Below are 27,602 nucleotides of genomic sequence, written 5' to 3'. Positions count from 1 at the left end.
CACCAAAATATATGTTTAGTGTTTAATTTAATACTTAGTTATCAAAGCTTGAACATAGATAGATTGATAGTTCCAGTAATATTGAGAGATCGTTTTTGATCATAATGTTAGGCCTCCCCGATGGCGCAGTGGTAGCGTCGTCGCCTTGTAAACAAGGGGTCTTGAGTTCGATACCCGGTGGAGGTACAAGTGGTTCGGATCCCACTTTAAACTGTAGGTCCAGTCCCGATTAGCCGTACTGTGAATAAAGTGGACTTAAAACATCAAATCAATCAATAAATCATATTGTCCACCGTGGGCAGAAAAACAGATTAGGCGAGTTTGATTTTCTTGCATTGAGATTTTTTGTTAGGTCTCGACAGCGGTCGAGGGCCAAACCGTACCTGCTGATTGCCGTCCTCACTTCCACCTGCCTAGGTGGGAGATCATCCAATCAGTAACGGGATGGCCGTGTGGTCAGCACGTCGAACCGCTAGTCGTTGTTGTAGGTTTCCGTGACCAGGTTACGCTACTCACTCGCAACTCCCGAATTTCCTCACGATGCACAGTGGTTCAGATGCATGGAAAACCTGGTCAAAATTAATTTTTTGGTCTATGACCTCGGAATGCAAATGTTTTTCACTTATTCTATCATTTTAGGGAAGGAACATAATATTTGGCAGTATTATGATATATTAATGCTAATTGCAGTAACAATACGGGAAACCACGACTTATGCGTTGTTCAACGTATTTACAAATTCCATCTCGATAGGTTTCAACAAATCGAGTGACTGGAGGGGACGTTTAAGGAAGTCTAATACATCGTTTTGAAGTTCTATCTCAGACTGCTCTGTGGAGATCACTGGATTTAAGGAGTCGAAAGGTTACATGCATCATATTCTTTTCCCCTGAGAATTGGTCCTAGTATGGTGTTACAATAATTCTTCATTATATGCTTGTTTCAGGCATCTTGAGCAGCCGAAATAATCGCTGGACCATGGACAAGTATCTTGTGAATGAAAGCTGGCATGTTGATAGAGCGAGAAGTGCAGCTCAATTTTCCGCTTGGTTCCCATCTCATATTTCATCACGTCTAGACCCAGTCCATAAGCTAGTGTGTATATGATATAGGCCTATAGGATAGTGCCTAAGTGCATATAACACTTTTCTGTGAGAGCCGTGGTTTCCTCTTTGTAATTGAAGCGATCGGCTAGCAAAATCTTGTCGTTGAAGGTCAAAGATTTTGTCAAATAGCAACTTTTCCTAGTTTCTTACATTCACAGTGTATCTTAAGCTGCACAATAAATGAAAAAATAAATATGCTGACCAAGGCAGTAATTTATTTTATTAAAAATATAAACTAAACGTAAAGTTTCAACCTTCTAGCAAGGTCTTCTTCAGACTCTGTGTCAAGTACAATGATGTTTTTTATAAAATAAATTACTGCCTTGGTCAGCATATTTATTTTTTCATAATCATGGAAACAAGGCTTAATGATGTTTTTAATAAAATAAATTACTGCCTTGGTCAGCATATTTATTTTTTCATAATCATGGAAACAAGGCTTAATGATGTTTTTAATAAAATAAATTACTGCCTTGGTCAGCATATTTTTTTCTTCATAATCATGGAAACAAGGCTTAATTATGTTTTTAATAAAATAAATTACTGCCTTGGTCAGCATATTTATTTTTTCATAATCATGGAAACAAGGCTTAATGACGTTTTTAACAAAATAAATTACTGCCTTGGTCAGCATATTCATTTTTCATAATCATGGAAACAAGGCTTAATGATGTTTTTAGTAAAATAAATTACTGCCTTGGTCAGCATATTTATTTTTTCATAATCATGGAAACAAGGCTTAATTATGGTTTTAACAAAATAAATTACTGCCTTGGTCAGCATATTTATTTTTTCATAATCATGGAAACAAGACTTAATGATGTTTTTAATAAAATAAATTTCTGCCTTGGTCAGCATATTTATTTTTTCATAATCATGGAAACAAGGCTTAATGATGTTTTTAATAAAATAAATTACTGCCTTGGTCAGCATATTTATTTTTTCATAATCATGGAAACAAGGCTTAATGGTGTTATAATTGCACAATAAATGTGAAGAAAATGTCTGTGTCTTGAAATCCCTCCTTCTTGGCCCTGTGCTTACATTGAAATTGCCCAGATACATCCCAAACCAAGTTAAGAAGAATTAAGATCTCGATATCCAATTGCATTTTACGACTTTGTTTGAAAAGGGCAAGAACGGCCAAAAACTACTTTTGGACCTTGAAACTAGAAACATTATGCTAACATAAGATTATTGAATCTTAACTTGAGCTTGTTTGAGTAGTGTTGTAACTCAACGAGAAGTATCGAAAAAGAAGAAATCTGTGGCTTTTAGCACTAACTTGAGTTTTGGCACCTTAACAATTTAATACTTGATTAAACCAGATGACAAAAGTATATCCTTATAATTAAAGGTTAAAACTAGCAAATAATAAGTTTCAAACCGTAATTGGCATCCGATAAATGTTTATAATGACACAAAACTAAATACGTGGAAAAGTTGTATCTGCAATAAAGTAACAAAGATCACGTCATAACTTGAAGGGTTACTAGCCAACTGAGGGCGACACTTATTGTGTAACATCAGTTAGTTTTCAAAAGAATGGACCCCCCTTTACTTTAGATTTATAAGGGTATCAAACCTACTTTCGCAATTTCAATTTTGAAATTTTGGCCAGGTTTTGCAGTCACTTGGACCACTGTGCGATGGTGGGTCTCCACAATCGCAGGCAAAGGACGAGATCTCAGGAGAAAGTTGTTAAGCTTCCCCAAGGAGAGTCGAAACTGCGCGCGTTGCTTGACGCACACGGCTACGGTTCGGGACATTTTGTTAGGTTAGTACACGAAAATTTGCTTTATCGCCCTTAAAGTTTCTAGTTGACTTGGACGGCCATGTACTGAGTGTAATATGATCAGCACTTTACTTCGTAGGGTGACCACTAGGTATTGATTGCTTAGAGTTCAAATGAGTCTCATAGCCCATGCAAGGCTATTGCTGGAAAATATCCAACTGAGGTCATTCACAGTGAGAACAGAACCCATGACAATCAGACGTCCTACCGACGGGCTCCTTAAAAGGTAGAAATGTGATGTAAAATAACTAATCATGCAATATAACTAGACAAAATACGTATAAGTGAACAAAATATGCACTTATTAGTGAAATAAGAAGTAACAACGAAATTTGACTTAGACTTCAAATAATTTCATGAGATTTCATAAAACAAGTAATAAACAATAATAAAGACATACGTATATAGAACGGCCTCCCGATGATTTGTGCCATTCCCGGTCGTTGCCTTGCAATCTAGGGGTCCCGGGTTCGATACCCGGTGGAGGCACATAGTGGTTCGGATCCCACTTTAAGCTGTAGGTCCAGTCCCGATTAGCCTTACTGTGCATAAAGTGGACTTAAAAATACAAGAAACACAGATACCTATAAAGAACATTATATTCTCTCCTTTCCGTTTTTCAAATTATCAAATTATTTTTCAGCTTCATATGTTGCATGTACCATTGTAGTCTAATTGTAAAAAGAAAGCATATATTAGGTTTATAAAGAGAAACTACTTACCTGACCCGGGTCAACGTCAATAGTGTGTTCGTAATATCCATTTTGACGTTGCAACAATTCTTCGTACGTAAAGTTGAATTTTAATTTTTCCTTTGCTTGGAAATATATTTTTAGCAGGATTTGGTTGCTTTCGAGGGACCTGCAGGAATGAGACACTGGTGAGAGGTAACATTGAAGTTCTAAAGTGGCATATTTCTACGAAAGAGTCTAGGCAGGAACGTGAGAGTTGTGTTTAAAGACTTGGACATGCTTTAAGGTTTTGTGCGACAGATGACAGCACCGTCCGGCTGATAGGAGTCTCGTGGCGCCAGCTCGTGTTTGAAGCGTTTAAACACTAAAGACACACATATATCTAGTATACGAAAAGATTCATTCTGTTCCTTGTATGCAATTTCCTTCATAACATACATTTATTTCTTTTCTATGTATTTTTATCTATTTTCAGCAACCGTTAAATACAAATATTTGTCCTATACCTTATATTTAAACTTTATAAGTGATTTAGCTTTCGCTTTTCCTTTCATATCTGCCACATCCTATTGAAATTTACTTTCGGTCTTTCGGCACGTATACTACATGTAGATATCAACTCAATATTGAAGTAATTTTAATACATAATAAATGATTTAAAAAATAACAATAAGTATTGCTTGGGGTGAAGTGGAGCTTTTCCAGATCTCACATATGACTTCAAAATGTCATGTGATTCATTGGCGGGAGACAGAACATTAAATTTAGAGGGAGAAATATCCAACTTTAAGGTCTTCGTATTTTAAGACTCTTTAAATAATTCTGGTGGAGGGATTGAAATTTAAATTAAGGGGGACATTATTTATCGTCTAAATATCAGTGTTTAATGTCATAGTGAAAAAGTAGTGAAGTAAAATGTAACATTGTATTTTCAATAAAAAGTCCATGCGAATTTTAATTTGTGATATTTTTATATTTACGTCACATTTCTGCCACTTTTGACTGATATAGATGATATGATTAAATTGATGAAGTGACATTCACAAAGAACACTGATGTCCAGGCCGTGACTCGAAAATGGAACTTAGAGGTGGAAAGACCAGCTAAGACCAGCTTCCTTGAGAATTAAAAGAATCCATACTGCATCAGTTTTGACTATGTAAATGTTATAGGTCAGAATCAACCTGCATCCGATAGCTATGTACTACCAGATGATTTGCCCGCAATCGTGGCATATCTTCTGTGTGACGTCATAAATCCAAGATGGCTGCCGCTTCATGCACTAACAAAGAAAATCGATCATAACTGCTTTAAGAGTGATTTTTGACAAATATTTATAGACATTTTTTTCTTTAGAATGGAAAAGGAAACAAAATTGATTCTTGCAATTTCTTTCATATCTCGCAATGTTATGGAGATATATCCAATGAAACTATTTCGTGACCTTTTCTGCAAGGATTCTAAGCGTATTTTACACTTTACTTGACATTCTGGCATATAAAAGGGGAAACGTACTGCCTGTGATATTTTTTTATACCTACTATTGTTGCGTATGGTCTGTGTTACGTCATACATCCAAAAAGGCTGCCTCTGCAGATATTAAGAAACAAAAATGACCATCCCATACAGCACAAACCTCCCAGGGATATCCATTGGATATCCGCAATGTCCAGATCAGATCCATGGATATTATGGATATCCATTGGATGTCCATTAGATATCCATTTCTGGATATCCAATTCTGGATATCCATTGGACGTTTATAGGATATTCAGAACTGGACAGCTAAAACCCGCCAAATTCTTGATATCTAATACACAGCCTAAATGTGTGCAGAACTGGTTGTAAGAAACATTGTCCAATTCCGAATATCAAATACATCTCCAGATTTCTTCCAAAACTGAATATCCAAAACACATCCAATTCTGGATATTCAAAACATATCCAGATCTTGTCCAAAACTGGATATCCAAAATACATACAATTCTGGATATGTAATACATGTCTAGAACTGATCCAGAACTTGTTATCCAACATTGAACATAAATAGGATATGTTTCGAATATTAGAAAATGGTAGCGATGTGCGGGATCCCGAAAAGTTGGGACAGGGATCGGAAAAAAAAATTCCCGTCCCGATTCCGACTGCGGGAAATGAATTCCCGACTTTTTGGGATCCCCAGCAGTCGGGAAATACCGAATGGTAATTTTTAAAAGTCGTTAATTCTCGACGTTTTCTGCATTGTAAATGTCAGGAACTTATCGAAAATTGTTTGTTTTTGTACCAGAAATGAGAGATCAATCACTTAAAGTGAAAATGACGTGTATAATTCGAGGTTTCCAGAGCTTCAGAAAATTTTGAACATTTCCTGTCCCTGAAATTTACCGACACGTCCTGAATGTCGGGATTTAAAAAAAAAAATCCCGTCCCGACCCAAAACATTCTGTCCCGCACACCCCTAGAAAATGGTCATAGTATTCCCGTTGTGTATACTTTTCTATAAACCTTATCTTGGAATTAAAACAATAATTGCATTGAAGCATTAGAGTTTTTAAACTTATTTACTTGTTATATCTGGTAATTTAATATTTTTCTTCTTAGAATCAGAAAATTTTGATTTAGCCTTACTAAACGCTACAATACAATCGAGACTAAAATCGAGTAAATCCTACTTAGCTCAACCGGGAAAACGCATTCCTTACATATATTTAGCATAGACAGCAGCTATGCACATCATTCTCAGTTCGTGCGTTTTACTCCTGAGGCCTGAGTGAATCAGAAGCTTGTGACTGTTTTCCTTGTTGGTGAGCATCTTGTTATTTGCTACTATTAGCGATTGGAACTTTTTAAAATCTTAGAATAAGAAACGCTACAATACACTGCATACAAGAATCGGGCCAATGCTCGCTTATAGCATCACAAATCTCCAAGCAATATTTCCAGATAACACACAAGCTTGCGATAGCAAGCTTGTTATGGCAAGCTGGACGCAATCTTGAAGTAATTATTGCAGTTTATCGACGAAGCTTATCTAAAGTACAAACTAGATGGTATTTACCCATGATTTTAAAGATCCAGGAATTTTAAATAAATTTAATTCCGGTCCAGGGGAGAAAATCAGCAAGCGTAAATGGGTTCTGAACCGTAAAGAACCTTTTTATCTGTAAAGTATTTCAATTCTGTCCAGGAACTTTTTTTCCCGATCAATTTAAATACGGTCCAGAAACCATATTTCTGAATTAAATTTAAATACGGTACAGGAACCTTTTTTTCTGAATGAATTTATACACGGTCCAGGAATCTTTTATCCGGATGAATTTAAATACGGTCCGGGAACTCTTTTTCCCAAACAATTTAAATTTGGTCCGGAAACCTTTATTCCAAGTTCAATTTGAATTTCAATACGGTCCAGGAACCTTTTTCCCGAATCAGTTTAAATAGGGTCCAAGTTCCGTATTGAAATGAAACAATACGCAACTTGGATCGATTGCGGACCTGACGATAAACATATTATCCACTTATGAGCATGAAAGACTAATCCAGGTGCTGGCTGCCTCCAGAATCTAAGGTACAAGGTAGAAATGTGCGAAACGCAAACACTGCAGTTACGTTACCCCTCTCCATGTAGCCCCATTCTCTCGCGCGTGTTCCTTCACTTGGTTGTAGCAAAATTATCAGTCCCTGTTTGTGATATCTGCTGGGAACACAGGAGCCTGACGTTACCTCATCGACGGCTCCTATTGGCTGCGGTTCCTGGATTGGAAACCGGAGCAACATGTGATTGGTTTGTTTGAACTCAATGTGATACCACACTAATATAGTCCATTGCGTTATGTACAGTAACTCTTCGACAAGGGAGTTTTTGAACCTGGCCCACGAGAGAGCAACAGCGTTATTATTTATTCCCTGTGCTACGTTTTCTACAATCGCAGTGTGACAGTCCAATGTAAAACGTACTCGCGGACATTTTTAGTAGGCAACCTTTAATCGGTCAACCCTGGTCCAAGAATTGTAAATAAGTTCAATCCCGGATTGTGAGAGAAAACAAGCAAACGTAAATGAGTCCTAGACAGTGTAGAACCTATTCATATTTAAAGCATTTCAGTTGGGTCCAGGAACCTTTTTTGCGGATAAATTTAAATACGGTCCAGGAACCTTTATTCCGTATGAATTTAAATTCAGTCCAGGAATCTTTTTTAAAGAATGAATTTTATTCGGTCCAAGGACCTTTTCTTCGGAAGAATTTAAATTCGGTCCAGGAACTTTTTTCCCGCATCAATTTAAATACGGTTCAGGAACATTTTTCAGGAAGAATTAAAATACGCTCCAGGAACCTTTTATCAATAAAACAATACGCAACTTGGACAGAATGTAAATTGTGCGAGAAAAGGGTGCCGGTCTTACAGTGGAATCCAATAGAACCCATTAGAATTTATAGGTTCCTGGACTTTTAACAACCCTGTATTTACCCTCAAATGGAATCCCGTGAGAGCCTTCTCAGATATTTTAACCTAACAACTCTCAACAACAGACGTATCATCCACCAGCTTATTTTCCTTCACAAAATTTTAAATACTCTCATTAAAGCTCCTTTTGCCCTGTCGCAGCTTGATTTTTACGTCCCCTCAAGCAAATTACGATCAAGAAAGCAACTCATCAGCCTCCTTCGTAATGGAACCAACGCTCTGGAAAAATTCCCAATTTGGAATATGAGTAAAACATTTAATGTTAACATCAAAAGTGTAAACAGTGTGGACCTATTTTGCCCGGCAGCAATTTTGAAAACGAATATACTAAAATTACATAAATTACGATAGAACCTAAGACTTGTACGATTTATAAATGTTTTCTGTCTATATACTACAATATTCTGTGCAATTAATCAATAATGTTATCACAAAGTAATTGTATAATGAACGCCATAAATGGGTAATATACCTGTTGCGTTTAATTTCTGAAATAAATAAATAAACTATAAAAGTCTCCAAAAGCTAAGTATGACAGAGATATGAGAAAATGTTTTATTAATGAAGTGTCAGAATTGCATAAAACATAGCAAAAATTAATCAAAACCTTATATGGTATACAATATTTATGTTCTGGGTTTAAGATGCACACAAATATCAACCTCCGTTCCACGTTGTTCACCCTTCACTGCATTTTGCAGACTAACAATGTTCTGGCGTCTAGGGCCTCCCGGATAGCGCAGTGGTTGTGTCGTCGCATAGTAATCAAGGGTTCCCGGGTTCGGTACCCAGTGAGGCACATATAACGGTTCGGATCAAAATTTAAACTGTAGGTCCATTAACAATTAGCTTTACTGTGCATAAAGTGGACTTAAAATACCAACTCAATCAATGCTCTGGCGTCCCATGGGACTTGAGTTGTGTGCTGCCCATATGTGTGTGTGATTGTCCTTTCAACTATTTCTTCTTATCATCATTCATTCTCATCTTTGAAATTAGCCAAAAGTAGCAGAAACGAGAAGTAAAATAAATCAGTTTATTCTTTCATTCTGCTATCTTGTTCATCGAATACAGGAGAACCAAAAGTTTGCAGGAGATTCAAGCACGTCATCTTCTGCGCCATCAAATACGTTGAAAAACCACTTCTTTGCCTTCTTTGCAAGTACAACCCCAAACTGGGATACCATTAATAGATAGTGTGAACGCTGCCGCCAAAGCGACCCTCACACCTTTCACCAGCAGGAGTTACTTCAGAATTGGAGTGAAATAACAGCAGGACGAACATCAAAATCCACCCAGCTCAATAGGCTGTTGAAGGGAAAAAGAAGAAAATAAGCATGACAAAAAGATAATTCTTGTCATATTCACACTACCTAGAGCTCCAGAGAATATCACAGTTGACATGTGGTTGCGGAAAGAGGAAATGTTTGAGGATATGATATGCCGGGATCAGTCCCTGCGACGTACTGAACTGTGTCGTTGTAATGGAGATAAAGCAAAGTGTGAAATCAATGACTTATAGAACAGAGATTCAGATCAGAGTGTCGAGGAATGTTAATGAAGTGACTGTACTGATGACATTATTTTTCCAAAATGATTACAAGCACTCATAATCTTGATAACAGATGAGCTGCTTAAATTTCAAAAGACAGTGCGGAAGTCACAGGTGATGTTATTACTCCTTTACTATAATAGTTATAATAATAGTAATGATAATGATAATAATAATAATAAAATAATAATGAATATATATTTTTCACTTGTTATTTATTAACAGAAAATGCCTGTGGAAAAACCTGATAACCGAACTCTAAATCAGGATTTGGACAGTATTTTGTGTGCAACACCTTCTTGGCGGCCATCTTGGATTTCGGACGTCATGTATGGTATCTGATACATTTTCCAGCAAAACAACTGTAGTAATACACGATTGCATGCTTCAAAATGAAAGCATCCTCCATACACATGTCTTCCCTTCGTGTAAAAACCCAAAAAAACTTACAAATGATAAAACTCACTCCTAAAGGAGTTAAGGAGATGAGGTCTTTCTTGTTTGTTAATGTCTGCAGAGGCAGTCATCTTGGGTGAATGAGTCGCATAGGCCATACGCCACAAGAGTAAGCATCAACAAAATATCACAGGAAGTACTTTTCCCCCTTTGTATGCCAGAATGTCAAGTAAAGTGTAAAATAATGCTTATAATCCTTGCAGAAATGGGCACGAAATAGTTTCACTGGATATATCACCATAACAGTGCGAGACATGAAAAATTGTAAGAATAAATTTTTGTTCTTTGTCAGTTCGGAACAAAAAATGTTTTTTTTATAAAATAAGTTGTCCAAAACAACTCTTAAAGGAGTTATGATCGATTTTCTTTGTTAGTGCATGAAGCGGCAGCCATTTTGGATTTATGACGTTGCACAGATAATATGTCACAATTGCGGGCAAAACAGCTGGTACCAGAGCTGTGTACCACACTACAGTAGCAACGTATAGCCGGTAGTCATATATTCCCTTCATTCAAAAACCAACGGGATTACAAATGCACTTGAATTATAGTCCCGGTTTAATCGCAAGCATTATTGAGGAGTATCATTTTATTGCATTGAGCTAGCTTCTATGCTTAAATAATGTTTCATTTACAATATTAAATGCATACACTATCGCGTGATAACGATTGTTTAATATTTGAAAAACTGTCCACATTTAATAAATTAATAGTAATTAGAAAAAGTTTGTCATCGTTAATCTCTAAGACATTGGTATATGTTATAATAAACTCTACAATTTTTTTTGAGAAGGAATACAGCAAATTTGAAAGTTTATCACTTGTGGATATGGGAACACTTACACCATGTGAGCACTAGCCACAGTTTTTCCTTTCTTCTTGGCTCCCTGGTATTGTTTGGTAGCCGCTTCTCTTTCTTTGCTTGAAGCCTGATACGAGCGACCTTCTTTATCACTGCAAAAATAGAGATAAGTTTACATATATTTTTGGAAAGAGTAACTTAAATATTTGCCATTTCCTCAGTGGTCGAATCTCTTTTTTTACTGAACACTTCGACACTATTTTGCATTTGTTTTCTCCAGAATCATATAGAAAATCAAATGAGACCATATTTACAACAAAACATCAGCAATAAATCATTATACTACGAGTAAATACTAACTGTTACATTGTAATTCCAATCACCAAACTGTGCACTTGTTATATTAAAATTTACTTCACACTTAAATTACGAAAACTAAAATAACAATTAACTCCAAAATTTTTTGAGAAGAGAAGCGATAAATGGTTGAGTAAAGAGGAAATTCAGCTACTGAAGGGAACCACGTTTTTAATTAATGCTGCCACGATCTTAGAATGTTGTTTAAAAAAGTTAGTAGATTCAACAAAAGTGTCATTTAAAAATGCAAAGTGTAAGATGCCACACATACACACATACACATATGTGTGCATATTTATGTACATGGATGTAGATATAGGTATAGATGTAGAATCGATATAGATATATACCTAGGTACTGTACAGTCACTCTGACAAGAACGTGAAGAAGTGCAATGGAAGCTCTGTGGTGCTAGACGCGTCTAAATTCGTCTCCGAGAATAACGTCCGCTTTTTATTAACATAGAGCATTATCACGCCAGCAAATGTTCTTGCGGCTCGTATAAGTAGTCAACCCGTGGCTTGAAGTACTTCAAATTTCTCTAGATATCCCACAACGTTCTAAAATTCCACTTTTTAGTTCTCAATTCTAGTACTCGTGAGTGAATAGCGATGCAGAGGCAGTGCTACCACCAGGTCCGTAGCCAGGAATTCTTAGTAGGGGAGGAAAGTCAATTCTTGAGGGGGCAAATTTTTAATATATTGATTCCCATTGGCAGCTATAGTGGGGTATACAATATCTGCCCCCCCCACCCACACAAAGCAATTACTAACCGGAAAGGGATGATATCGTGAAACTCCAACGAACAAGAAATACATACATAATAAAATAAGTAAAAGGGATTTAAAGAAAGGTAAACTTTTTGTTATTTTTGGTCACTTTCTAGAGCACTACAAAAATCGCCAAAAAATTACGCAAAAATCACGGTAAAAAGTATTAAAAAATCACGATAATTGGATTTAAAAAACGCAAGGCACCACTTTATTTTTGGAGAAAAAAACGCAATATCAGGGTAAAAAGTATTAAAAAACAAAAATAAAAATTTTGTAATATTTTGGTCACTTGAGGACATTTTCAAAAATATGCCTCATATAGGACAAAAATCACCAACAAACACAAGGTAAAAATTTCCCATTTTTATCACATTTTCTTTTTCGAAGAAAATTACGCAAAAATCAGGGTAAAAAGTATAAAAAACACGGTAAAATTTTCTTATATTTTGGTCACTTTCTACAGAACTTTCATTTTTGGAGGAAAATTACCAAAATCTAACCCTATTTTAGTGCGAAATCGGCATATAAAAACCTCTCTATAAAAACCGAAATATAAATGATACATGGTGCTGTTTATTACTCCTCATCACTCGACTCACAACTGATTTCAGATTCACTATTTTTTACCTCTTTGGAGTGGCCACACTCACATTTACACCCATTTGTTACATCTTCACAATCAACGAAATCTAAAATAATAATGTGTATCTGTATTAAAAAATAAGTAACTATATCATGCTTACAGTCACAACAACAGCATTCTCGTTCATCATATTTTATACGTAGAATGATTGTTCATTTCGATATGATTCCATATCTAACGAGTTTATCACAATTACACTCCCCACATTAATTATATTGTTTTCATCAATCCATTCATATCCACCAGTAACTTTATAAGGGATATTATATTGTTTAAAGAAATTTTCTGTTAGTTCTAATACTACTGTGTTTGTTGTCATTGTGTATTTGCATACATAAAGATTCTAATACCCATAAGAAAGTGTGTCAATAACACCATCTTGTTCTGGTAAGATCACACGTTTAACGTATTCCAATTTAAACTTCTTTTGAATTGTTTTGTTAACCAAAGTATGCGTTTTCCTGCTTTTTGTAGTTTGGTAATATTCTAAAATAATTTTCTCAATTTCTTTATTTAAAATTTTTATCATTTCATTCATATTTAGTTTTTGAGAGTTTGCGTAGTTTAATGTGAATCCTTTAATTTTGCACAATTCTACCTTTAGATGTTTTATATACATATCTTTTTGGTTCTGTATATATGAATTCTATTATGTCACAGCTCAACTCATCTGTCCATTTTCCAAGCATGCAACCTGTTTTTACAGTGTTTGTATTATCATCAATGTATATATAATAGAGTCGGTATCGTAATAAACTACTTTGTTACCTAGTTTATCAAGCTAAGTTTATTATATAATCTTAATCTAGCTATGAGGTTGTAAATAATGCAATCAATATATTTGTTTTAGTAGGATCTTCAACTAAAATCGACAATAGATGAAATATAATTGAATTCATTTTAAGAAAACTAGAATACCACCCAAAAAGTTCAAAACAATCCCCTCTATTTGTGCTGCTTTAATCTATCTCTACATTATCCAGCATCCACCCATTCACGACAGGTTCTGACGTTTATAGTCAGGTTCCTATCGGATGGAACAGCAGCACGATCATGATGGGTCATACATCAGATCTTTATTTCGGCTTTACTGAATGTCTGCTATAGAGAGAAAAGAGCATGAAGATGCTCTAGGAATAAAGACGTCGTCCGAACTGTTTTCATAGAGACCCGTTACCCATAGACCTGTGCCACTTGTCTACGTGTCGACAATCTCTTTTAAACACAGAGCGGAATTCCTACTAAACTGTTTTCATGGTGCCTATGTATACCTACAAAATCTCTACATCACGCTTACGTTAGAGATAAAAATAAAACTTTGAATAATTTATTCCCGATAGATTAATTATTTAAAATATTATAACAATTTAATGTATAAAAATCTATTGAAACCTTAAAATGAAATCAATGTTTTATGCATATTCAAATAAAATTAATAGAACAAAATAATTATTGAAATTATAAAATTTGGGAAATTTTGTTCGCAGAAGAGGGAAGTTGAGGGTATTATTAAAAGTACACATGCTACCATCTATTGGATCTTTGGATAACTATTTGCATTTGGGTTGTGTAGCATAACAAAAAGGGGCAGGTGCAGAATCGATATCAATTCAATTGTTAGAAATAAGAAATATTAATATCTTGGTTCCTATTAGATATTTTGACAATCTGATTTCAGATTTGAATAGTCTACCCATGTATTGCGGTTGCATAACTACCAGGAGCATTACGGGTTGCATAACTTTCAGGGGCATCACAGGTTGCATAATTTTCAGGGGCAAAACCTATTTTTATTATTTTTTCGCTTAAGATATTTGGAAAATTCAAGATGCTATTTTTAATAAAAATTTTCGTAGAATTCAATAGTGTTATCAGTTTTTGAAAGACACGTCCCGATAGTTAATTTTTTTAGTGATTCGTTGATTTTTTATATCGTATGATAAAACGTTATAGCTTAACATTATAATACAACACAGAGTTTTAGCAGCCACATTCTCTTCGAAATCAAGGACGAGATGCAAACTAGTATTTTGTTTATCTACAACTTTCATTCGTTTAGTTGAGTCTATAACACACATGGGTCTTTTTTCGATGAATTCTTCAAATGTGTAATATGAGTTATCATTTAAACCATCAAGTCTTCTAATCTCTATGTACGTATGATACATTTTTAAATACTGACCTCTGGAAATGTCTAAATTCTTTAGAGATGATGAAAATGTTTTGCTTCTTCCGATTTCTAGGTAAGCAGTTTTTAACTTACAGTGATCGAAATATTCTGAATAATTTTTCTGGTTATGATTATTTCTATCTGTTTGAAATACCATTATAACCCACTCTGGCGTATCAGATATACCAGCTGTAAAAGAATTCGTTAAATCTATATCTGAATATTTCCCACTTATAGACTTTCTAACCGTTTTACTTTTCATAAAACTGAGAGGAAAATTTTGCTTGAGTAGTTCATTCTTTAACTTTATATCCACTAATGGGTCATATTTTACTACAGGCATTCTAACATACATACTTTGAATTACTATCTTTCCAGGTTTTCCATCTTCCCAGACATGGACAGCCATATCATCGCTATTATTTCTTTTAAACGTAATTTTCAATCCTCCTTTATATAGTACATCCTGAAATCGACTAAAAACCCCACCGAGAAGCCTTAGTTTGAATAATACCTCTTTTGTTCTGGTTTCATTTTTAAGTTGCCCATCTGTTTCAAATCCAGACATTTTATATTTTTGTGATTGTGCTTTAGAAAGGAAGCAAGTTCCTAAAGCTGTACAAGTAATGCCGGGATAATCAATTCTGTCAACAAGATCCTCACATTTTTCAATTATTATTTGAGACCAAAGATGGCAGAAGAAATTACCAACTAACCTGACCTTATCGTTATCACTTCATTCTGTGCCATCATCTCTAACAAGTGATTTGTATTTCATGTATACATCAGCGTTCCAAGGCTGAATAAATCCATCACCAGAGTCTATTTCAAAAATGAAGTTTTTATTCGGTGAATTTAAGTCACCTATAGTCTCTTGTGTTGGTGGATATTCTTGATCACTATAGTTGATTATATCTTCCATTTATAATATAAAAATTTAGTGCTATTTGCAAACCTTTAAAATTACAGTGACGAGACTATCTCCAAAATTAATTGCATCATCATTTCCATCTAAAACTGACACTTCTATATAATCAAAGTCCGTTGAAGTGGGAAAAATAGTGGATATGATGGTTCGTAAATAATAATGTGTCTTACTGAGCAGGATAATACCAATTTAAGACATATATACGACGAGTTTGTTGGTGGTGACTTTAGTTTTGATGAATTTAGTTCTCTGTGTAGTGATTGTTGTAATCAGGATTATGGCTTTATCACCATAGATCTCACACGAAAACGAGATAATGGGAAATACAGAAATAAAATACTTCATCACTTAATAAATATCATACCCCGACTTATGGAACCGCTATTTCTAGTCGCTTCTCTTTTTCTTATATAAATAGGAGTTCATATATATGGAAACACATCAAAGAATGTTGGTATCAATAGACTTCAGAAAGATTTTGATAGATTTATGATGAAGGCGTTAACCGATCATGTGAATACAAAAATTACAAATTTGTATTCTCAGTTTCAAAATTCAATAAATCAAATTACAGAAATTAGAGATGTATATTCTCAGTTCCAAAATTCAGTAAATCAAGTTCAAGAAATTAAAAATGTATATTCCCAGTTCCAAAATTCAATAAAACAACTTGCAGAAGTTGCAAATAGACTTTCAGACGTTGAATATATAAATTCAAAGCAAATAACCTTTTTAAATTCAATTCGAATTACAAAAATTAATAAAATAAATTTAATTGGTAAGTTAAAAGGTGATAAACCAGGTATATTTAAATTTACTCATGGCACTACACAGTTCAAATTTCCATACAAAGGTTCATTGTTGAACTTCGAATCTGATCCTGATAAAAATAATATTCATGCTTTATAAATCCAAATAGAATTGAAGAATTTCCATATCAATTTGAAAAAGGTGATATTTTACATTTTAAACCACATGGACTAGCAGAAATGGAAGAGCATACCGTTGTTTATATTGTTCTTGATAAAATAATGGATTTATCTCAATATGCAGTTTTTTTAATAATAAATGACCAGAACATATTGCGTGAAGTGTAAATCTAATACCGACAGCATTAATCCTGTTACTAAAAAATCTAAAAATGGAAGATCATATGTGTCGTCAAAATGTAATAATTGTGAATCCAAAAATCTGTGTTTAAAAAACAAATTTAGGTGACAAGCGGGAACAGATCGTTGATGAATTACATAAACCAGCTAGAAAAAAAATATCCTACAAGAAAAGTTTTAACTTATGGAAGATATGATGTTTGGCAATCTGATCTGGTTGAAATGAACTCTGGCAATCTTAAAGGAATTTCTAAAATCAATAAAGGGTACAAGTACATTATAACCATTATAGACTTCTTTTCTAAATATGCTTGGGCTATTCCTTTAAAAAATACTACTGGAAAGCATGTAACAGACGCGTTCGAACACATATTGAACAAACGAAAACCAAGTAATGTGTAAACCGATAAAGGTGAAGTGTTCTACAACAAGGACTTTAAGGAGCTCATGAAAAAATACAACATCAATCATTATTCTACCTATACAAACATCAAAGCATCCGTTGTTGAAAGATTCAATACAGCGCTTAAAGAAAAAAATGTGGAAACAGTTTTCCATACAAGGTAATTATAAATGGGTCGACATTCTGCCAAAATTATTTCACGACTACAATCATACAGTACACAGCACTATCAAAATTAAACCTGTTGATGTCAGTTTAAAGAACCAAGATATGATTTGCAACAGTGTGTATCGTAGTGAGGTAATCAAGAATTATCCCAAATATAAAGTTGGTGATCATGTACGTGTTAGTAAGATAAAAGACATATTCGAAAAAGGATACACAGCCAACTGGTCTACTGAGATATTTACGATTGATAAGGTATTTTATTGTATAATAAATGGAAATAAGAACAAACCTGGTAAAGAAATCAGTTCTTTTATGACATTTTACTGAGAATATGAAAAATGGTGTCGGATATGTAAGAAATAATATAATATCAAAATGTTTGAAAAAGTATATTGTGAATCATGTGGTAAATATATAACTAAAATGCATTTTAAAGACCATATAAAAACAAAAATGCATGAATTATTACTACATGAACATAAAAGAGAATTAGAAATGTCTCGTGTAGTTACGGTATGTTGAAATATTTATTTAAAAATTTTTATTCTACTAAATGGAAGTAGATAATAATACAATGCAAAAAAATATTTCTGATATAAATAACACAATGGATCTAGATAATATTAGAGGAAGACGTAATCTAATAAACTTTGCCAAACAACATGGCATCAAAGGATGTAACAGATGCACAACAATAAACGGATTTAGAAAGTACATAAGAAGACAACTAACACAAAAGGCTTCCACTCATGCTGTAGATAATATAAAAGGTAGACGTAATTTAGTTAAATTTACTAAAGAGCATAATATAACTGGATGCAACAAATATAAAACAATCGAGGAGCTAAAGGGTTATATGAAACATATGCTGGATTTACAACAATTTGCAACACGTAATCTTGAATTTCCACAACCAGTTGACTTGTTAGATATTACCAAGGGTATAAATAATTTAAAACAATTTGCTAGAGATAATGGAATTAGCAAACATAAAATGGAAAGTGACCTTCCGTTATACGTACATAAGATCTCAATTAGAAAAATTACCATTTACAGATATCACCAACAGTGATGAGATATTTACACCAAGTTCTCAAACTGATACTAAGTATAACAACATATTTAATATATCACGTCCATTAGATGATACTTTGGTGGCTAACCAATCCACTGTTGATGTTGAGGACTGCAACGTCTCACCTACAAACAATTACCACAATCTAAACTCTTCAATTAGGACGGCTAAAGTCTACCCATAAGTGCTAACTTCCTTAATTCAATCGGTGGACACAGACTCTAGATAACTCAGGGCTTGCTGGGTAAAACGTGAACAACAGGTTTATATATGTATATGTTTATTATAATCTTATCGTAAGAAAGTCTGTTAGGACCCTAGTCTTTAACCTTTATCACTTACGTGCATTTACATTTACCCTACACGTGCATTCACCACTTCTGGATTCAAAAGGGGGAAGGGACCATTCAATTTATTCCTCGCAGTGAGGCTCCAGGGGCAGTATAGGGACCTAATTTTATTTAGGGCCCTGTTCGCTGCTGACGTCACGGGCTCCCCTGTAAGAGAAAGTAGAATGTGCGCGGTACCCCCAACCACAGTTGGGAACTGGCCGTAGCCAGCCGGCATCTCCGACAAACGGGCGTTGGATATAGGATTAAAGGATGCCGCGACACCCCCAGCGCTAGCTAGGAATCGGCAAGCCGAGCGGTGTCTCCTGTACAGGGGCGGCAGGTTAGGAAGGAGGTGTTGGTGCTCCCAGAGAAGCCGGGCAGGTGGAACCTGGCAGCTATCAGCCGAAGCGATTAGACCGGGCAGTTAGGTTGCTGCTAGGCTCTTCTTCTTCTTTCTTCCTCCTTCCTTCCTTCTGGAATGTTTGCCAGTTGGCATCCGGGAGCCAACTGAGCTCCGGTTTTTTTTGTTCTTTTTTTAGCGTTTGCAGTCATAATTTTCCTATCCCAGCATATTGTTTATTGAACATTAACTGGAGTCGGGAATAACTCACATTACTGTAACAATGTTTGCTTTCAGACATCATAAGTACATTGGGCTGGCGCAACTGTCGCGCTAGTCAAATAGACAGTGTTCCCAAAAACCCCATAATTTCTACTCACTACTACAATTACAAAAACATTTACAAACATAAAACGTATAGCAGATCAGATGGCAGTTAGTAGCTCCCGGAGGAGTTGTAGCCTGGCATCTGGATCCGTTGTACGGTAGTGGCTGGAGAAAAACTTGATCCAGCAATGTATGTAGCAACCATCGTAGGACTTCTAGGTTGTCTGCTCTCTGCCTTGACGGTCTTGGAGTGGAGACTTGTGAATGGCTGGGAGAAGATGCGGCCAACGTGGGAATGGTATCTGGCTTCTGATGTTGTTGAATGCTCCTCGGCTCTGGAATCGGAGGTAGTTGAATGGAGTTTAACGGCGACATCGATAGTGGTTGAATTGGAGCAGTTTGAGTCGATGGAATGGGCAGTTTCTTCTTCTCCTTACTGGTGGGGGACTTGGTGTTCTGCTTGGAGCAGGAAGCACGGGAAGTCTGTAATAAACGTAAATACACGGGACAACCCTTGTAATTTCCTGTATGTGCCTAAGCACAGTTAATACACTTAGCTGGGAAGTCCCTTGAAGTTGTTGGGCAATCTGCACATTTGATACATCTAGGTGACAAATAGCAAAATCTCTGTCCGTGGCCAAAGTTCTGACAACGATGGCATTGTAGGAGTTGGTCCGGTCTCGCTGCGCTGGGTTTTATACTCGCGGTGGCGCATGGGTGGTGAAAATTTTAACTACAAGTAAGCGTTGATAACTCATTTTTTTTACATATTGCAAACTTCGTACAGAGAAATATCAAGGTTTTGACATTGAGAAATCACTAGTGGGAAAATCACTGGATGCACGTGACAATATAAACTAAAACTGTGGGCATTTAGACAATACAATTAATAATGAGCCACGAAGGTCTATGCTATTCTAAACAACAAGTTGAACAGTGAAAATGACAATAATTGATAACATTAAAAAGTATATAGCGACCACGCTGGCTCTAATAATGAATGAAGCTAGTAACGTTTACAGAATATATTTAAACTAAAAGCGTACGCCTCACAGGGACATTCCGCTTAACTCTTTCATCCGATTAAAAATAATATAGCGACCACCCAAGGTGTAATAATAATTGAATGGCGACCATGCAGGGTCGTTACAGAATATATTTAATATCTCTCCACTTGATATTGATGCATCTAATGATAACTTTGTTGCTATTGAAGAGCACGTTACACACGAACGCGATAGAGAGAATATTGATATTCTTCAAGTTTTTTCGGATGCTCGCTATAGAGTGGAATTTATAGGCGATAACAATAATATAGATTTCCTTGGTCTCCATGATATTATTAATCAAATTATTGAAAACAGATAAGCAGCTGTTTGATTTAGAGAAGGCGTAGATCGAATAAACTTTGTTATTGAAGATCCAAGGCTTCATTGTAGAGCCTCTACGGGTTTTAATACCACAATCAACCATGGTTCTCTGGTAAGCCATTTTAACGAAATAATGGAACAATATAATGATGAGATTGCTTTACAAGATACAACATTCTATATTCAAATAGTTAAAATGCCAACTGGAGGAAGACTTAGAAAAATAATAAACCTTGCTGAAGATGTTAGAACAAAAATGAGCATACTGCAAATCAACAATGCAAATGATAACCTGTGCGGACCAAGAGCTATTATTGCAGCATTAACATATAAAACAAACATTATAATTGACAGAGAACTAAGTAATAATGATATCACATATATACGAAAGGGGCGTACTCTACAAAAGGATTTAGTAATAGAAATATGCAACTAAAGTAGACACAATCCTGGTGCACAGTTTGATGCGAGTTCTTTCAGAAAACTTTAACACCATTATATACAAGGAAATAGGTAAACGAGATATAACTATATTCTTGTACAAAGTTGAAAATCACTTTCACGTAATTACGAAAATGAGTGCGTTTTTAGGAATGTCAATTTACTGTGACCGATGTGAAACACCTTATAAGCACAAAAATCAAAGCATTATGTGTAACATGTTGTGGTCCTACTCATCTTGGTAACAAATATGCCAACTACTGCAGACATTGTAACATATATTGCTATAACGAAGAGTGCTTTGTGCAACTTAAAAAAGAAGTATGTCGAACGGTTTACAAGTATTTACAATGTAATAAAATATGTAAAAAAATGAAGAACATAAGTGTGGATACGAAATGTGCGTAAACTGTTAAAGAGAAGTCGAAACAAAAACTCATCTGTGTTACATGCAGTGGAAAAAGGGTAAAGGTGGAATCTCTGCAAGAAGAATAGACGATAAGGGTTACGTACATGGGTGTAAAAAATGCTCACCAAATAATGAATATATAAAACGTAAATATAATTAATCAAAAATTAATGAATTTGCAAATGAATATATAGAAGATAATTATCCTGATTATGATTATGACGATGTTGGTAGTTATATTAAATCTTTAAAAAAGAAAAAAATAGATTGATATATATACAAATGTAAAGAATGTAAAAATTTCGTAACCTTAAAACATTCGCTTTCATGTTTAACAACATGCGATGTCTGTAAAGCACATAATACATTACAAAAACCTACATGCACGTACACAGAAAAATATATAACAATTGATTTTGAAGCTAACCAGGAAACCGGAGAACACAAACCCAATTACGCAGTGGCTGAATATGTTTTTGCAGATGGAGCAAAATTTCATTTTAAAGATAGCGATATATTTTGTGAATGGTTAATATCTAAAGACCATCGAGGTTATACAGTTATAGCTCACAACGCTAGATCGTATGATTGGTATTTCGTTATTAACTATTGTATGCGTAACGGATACAAACCGTTCACAATTTATAAAGGTTGTCAAATCATGTCCATGAGTCTCAGTAATGAAAATATGCGATTCATAGATAGTTACAACTTCATCTCACAACCACTGAGAACATTCCCAGAGACATTTGAATTAGCAGAGTTAAAAAAGGGACACTTTCCTCACTTCTTCAACACAACAGAAAACCAGACATATGTGGGACCAATACCGAATATAAAATATTATGAAGAGAGCACTATGAAAAGATGTAGGAAATGCAAACCAGATGCAACTTGTAAACATTGGCATACAAGAAATCACTTTTTGCAATGGCATAAAAAACAAATCGAAGAGAATTACACATTTGACTTTCCAAAAAGAAATGGGTGATTATTGTGAGTCAGATGTAAACATACTTACTCAAGCAGTTAGGAAACTTAGACAAACATTCCTAGATACGTGTAACATCGACCCATTTCTATATATAACAATCTCAAGAGTGGCAATGGCTGAATTAAGATACCATCATATAAGATATGATACCAAACCTGTATTAAAAAGTAGCAACCATGAAACGTACAGTAAAAAGTCTATATCATGGTTAAAAACATTAGGTGATGGAATCAAACACGCTTTAAACGGTGGCGAGGAAACTATACTACGACGTAAGGTTGATGGAGTTGATAAAACAACCAATACAGCTTATCATTTCCATGGGTGCTTCTGGCATGGTTGTCCCAACTGTTATAAAAGTAATATAATTAACAACAAAAAGCAAGAAAGCATGGGTGACCTTCATGAAAAAACAAAACGGTTTACTCAACAGCTAAGAGATAAGGGATATAATGTTGTAGAAAGATGGGAGTGTGATTGGGAATCTACATACAAAAAACTTAAACATGAAATAAACAATAAAGTAACACCAATCTCCCCTAGGGATACTTATTACGGTGGACGAACAAATGCAAGTAAATTACACGTACATGGAAAAAAAATTAAGATACATAGATATTTGTAGTTTGTATCCAACAGTTATGTTCTATGATAAGTTTCCTGTTGGTCATCCAGTAAAAATATTACATCCTCAAAATTACGATTCGAACTGGTTTGGACCAAGAACGTTATATCATCCTGTACTACCTATTAAAGAAGATTAACTAAAATTTCCATTATGCGGTAAATGCTCTCAATCAAAAAATCGTGAATCCAATCACACAGATTTACTGGTACATGGAGCACACCTGAAATTAATAAAGCGCTTGAAATGGGTTATAAGATAACAAAAATATATGGAGTCTGTCACTTTGAGAAAACAAGCACCAATATGTTTAAAAGTTATATTTCAAAATTCTTAAAAATAAAATTAGAAACCAGCGAGTGGGAAAATGATTACAGCAATAAAGAATGGTATATTGAAGATGTAAAAAATAGATTATGATTCGAATTGAATATTAATAACATTAAGCCTAACCCATTGTTACGCGCGATGGCTAAACTACTTTTGAACGCACTTTACGGTAAATTTGGTCAAAGACGAAAATGGAAGCAACGGATTACATCAACTCAGCTAAAGATCTCTATGATATATTATTAAACCCCAATCTAGAATGTATTAAACTATCATTAATCAATGATAACATGATTGAAGCTAGGTATCAAACAAAAGACGAGTGGTTGGAAGATCCTACTAAAACAAATATATTGATTGCATTATTTACAACCTCATACGCTAGATTAAGATAAACTAGGTGACAAAGTAGTTTATTATGATACCGACTCTATTATATACATTGATGATGGTACAAACACTGTAAAAACAGGTTGCATGCTTGGAGGATGGACAGATGAGTTAAACCGTGATTCCATAATATAATTCATATCTACAGGTCCAAAAACCTATGCATATAAAACATCTAAAGGTAAAATTGTGTGCAAAATTAAAGGATTCACATTAAACTACGCAAACTCTCAAAAACTAAATATGAATGAAATGATAAAAATTTTAAATAAAAAAATTGATATAATTATTTTAGATTATAACCAAAGTACAAAAAGCAGGAAAACGCATACTTTGGTTAACAAAACAATTCAAAAGAAGTTTAAATTGGAATACGATAAACGTGTGATCTTACCAGAACAAGATGGTGTTATTGACACACATTCTTATGGTTATTAAATAATTGCTTAGTTTATGTAAATACCATGTATCATTTATATTTCAGTTTCTATCGAGAGAGGTTGACTCACCATTGAATATACAGATTTCGCACTAAAATGGGGTTAGATTTTGGTAATTTTCTTCCAAAAATAAAAGTGCCTATATGAGGCATATTTTGAAAAAGTTGGGTGAAAGGCCCAAAAATTACCAAAATAAAACATAATTTTTACCTTGGTTTCTTTTTACCGAGCGTATTTTTTTTGCGATTTGTGTAGTGCTCCAGAAAGTGACCAAAAAATAACAGAATTTTTACCTTGTTTTTTTATACTTTTTAGCCTGATTTTTGAGTAATTTTTCTCTACCTTGTATTTTTTTGGCGAATTTTGTCCTATATGAAGCATATTTTTGAAAGTGTCCTCAAGTGACTCCTATGATAGTCCTATTTTTTCCATAAAGCAATTTTAGTCTGTTTAATTTCTGTTACGCAAATTATGATAAAATATTTTGGTGCAGATAAGAGAAAATTGAGAAGATTACATCAGTTGCACAGTACATTTCAAAGCTAAGTTTATGTGTAAATATTACAAGGAAATAATGTATATAACATTATATCACATACTGAAATATATTTTGAATTTTGTACTGCGAAAAAGGCTGCCTCACCACTCTCCCCGAACGCATTAATTAATTGGTTCACAACCTCATCACTAGGAATCCTATCGATACGAGACATGTTAGTCTTGGTTTCGTTCTCGTTGAGAGTTGTAAATATCTGTCTCGTGTTTATTTGTAAATGCCTCGTTGACAGTCTCGTTTCGGTTTCGGAGGGCAATTCTCATTCTTGTCTAAAGTCTCGAAAAAGATAGAATTGACAACTTATGCAAAAGCATATCGTAGAAACTTTCACAGTGCATAGAGATTATAAAGACAAGACAACTTTTTTAAATTATTTTTTTGTTTGTTTGTTTGACTCCTCGTTTCAAAGCTACGAGCCTTCTAAAACTGGATATTATCCTGCTTATACATGTATATGCAAACCAAACTGCCGATTCAGAATTACCACGTATGAACTGGCGATGTAATTATTATACACAAAATTCATGATTTAACCGAAGAACTCACAAGTTCCACGTTTGACTCTTGTGCTGGTCATTCCTTTTTGAATGTCCTTTCATTGAAGGGGAAGTTGTTTGGTGGAGGAGGGAAGGGGTTTGCTCGAGCCTTTGGGGACAGTAGGCCTTAGGGGATACTTCTATTGTTAACGTTAGTGTTGAGCACGAGACGAGACATTTCCTGTCTCATCTCATAAAAGGAGACGGGAAAAGCGAATGTTTCGAAATGAGACGGGACAGACCAAAGTTTCGTTTCGTTTTGTGTGCAGGTTGAGTGATACTTCGATTGTGCTGGTTGGTGTTGGTAGTAATGGGGGAGTTTCTCCTGCACCTCGACTTCGAATACTGCTCGTAGTCATTGTCGCGATTACCCAAAAGTGGGAAGAAATGTGACATTAGAGAAGATACATACTAACCATTAAACAATATGACGGAAAAGCGACGTAAAAGTAGGATGAATACATAAATTTGCCATATATATATATTAACTGAAGAAAACTGTCGTTTACTGCAGGAAATTTATAAACTCCGCGTACCTTTTTTTGTACCTTACCGCCCCTTATATTGAAGAAATTGGCGTGTAAACCCGAGTATTCTAAACGCAGGGTGCGAAATCGAGGGGAGACGGGGAATTTCTCCCCACCAATGATCTTGTCCTGAAATTGCGCCCCACCAATCTCTTCCGGGGAGGAGAGTTTTTGTTTTAACAAGAAACACAAACAATTAATTTGGGATTCGAATATATTTGACTGGAATAATATCGAAAACGTACAAAAAGAACTGACAACAAAGAGCCTCATCTCTAAGGACACTGAACACTGCTATCCCCAGAAAACAGAAATAAGACCGACTTTTTATTTCTTCTCCATATCTCATCGGCTTTCGTTAGCAACCGCGAAGTATATAAATATATTAATAAAACACATATTAGCATTTATATGTGGATTTTATACAAGAAACATCTTCTCTTAATGTCTCTTAATTTTTGTCCCTCGTTCCTTAGGCAAATTATTGTTCATAGCATCAGTAGTAGCCACATTAAAATCTTCAATTTGCAATTACATTTTGAATAAAGGACTGTCGATATAATATATTGTATATTTTATAATTTAATTTCATTAATTAATAATTTACACATATTTAATGACTTTATATATACATGTGTGTGTGGGGGGTGCGTGTGTATATATATATATATATATATATATATATATATATATATATATATATATATACCTAGGTATATAGTGTGTGTGTGTGTGACTGTCTGCTGCTTCCCTCACCAATCTGCAGTGATTTCGCACCCTGTCTAAATGTATTGTTATTTTAAAAATTGCGAAGAGAATATGACGAAAATAATTGTATTTAAAGAAAAGACATTTTTCTAACAATAATTGCTTGTCAGTCAGAACCTATGTATTGGCAATGAACAAGGCTGTTACCTTACCAGTATTGATTTGTCAGCCTAACGAAAACCCTCTACGGAGTGACTGAATTATAGTAAATACTGCAATACTGTTAGGGAATAATTAATATCCCAAGAAATGGAGCACACATTATTTTTGCACTGGAAGTTATAACAAGATACTTGCTTTACGCAGTAAGAAATGACTGTCGCTTGCACTGCCCATGCTAGTTTACGGGACGAGCAGAAGCCCTGCCTGCACGCATTTCTAAAGGATGACGTCAGGCCTGTCTAGTCTGTGCAGAGGACGTTTTCAATTCTGTGACGTAGGAGGTGAATTTCAGCAGTGTTTGAAGGCGTGTATCTCGAGAACCAAAACAAATATCGCTGAGATATTTTGCCCATTTCAGTTTGGTGTCAGAACCAGTAAAATGAATAGATTTTAAAGGTTTTTCATGTCATAGTGGAAATGTCCATTAATACACTTACAAGGAAGGATATTTAAGTGTTCCCCTCCAATTTCCATGAAACTTGACGGGTGTATAGATGGGCCCAAAGGAAGAAATACGTGTTTTTTTGTTTCGGCTGAAAAACGGTTTTAGTGGGCAACCT

General features: G+C 34.8%; 1 protein-coding gene across 1 annotated transcript in view; it reads right to left on the bottom strand.

Annotated features, from left to right (window-relative positions):
- LOC145993909 (inter-alpha-trypsin inhibitor heavy chain H3-like) overlaps positions 1-27,602 on the bottom strand; it is a 212,628-nt gene that overhangs the window by 88,738 nt on the left and 96,288 nt on the right. The window contains exons 3-4 of the mRNA XM_083129821.1: positions 10,911-11,021; positions 3,624-3,762 (exon numbers count right to left, since the gene is read on the bottom strand). Of these exons, the coding sequence (XP_082985947.1) occupies positions 3,624-3,762; positions 10,911-11,021 (250 nt within the window). The remainder of the gene's footprint in view (positions 1-3,623; positions 3,763-10,910; positions 11,022-27,602) is intronic.

This window comes from Lepisma saccharinum, chromosome 10, assembly GCF_977018435.1.
Source record: "Lepisma saccharinum chromosome 10, izLepSacc3.1, whole genome shotgun sequence".
Classification (NCBI taxonomy): Eukaryota; Metazoa; Arthropoda; class Insecta; order Zygentoma; family Lepismatidae; genus Lepisma; species Lepisma saccharinum.
Note: the sequence above shows the minus strand (reverse complement) of the source record. Positions and strands in the feature narration are given on the sequence as shown.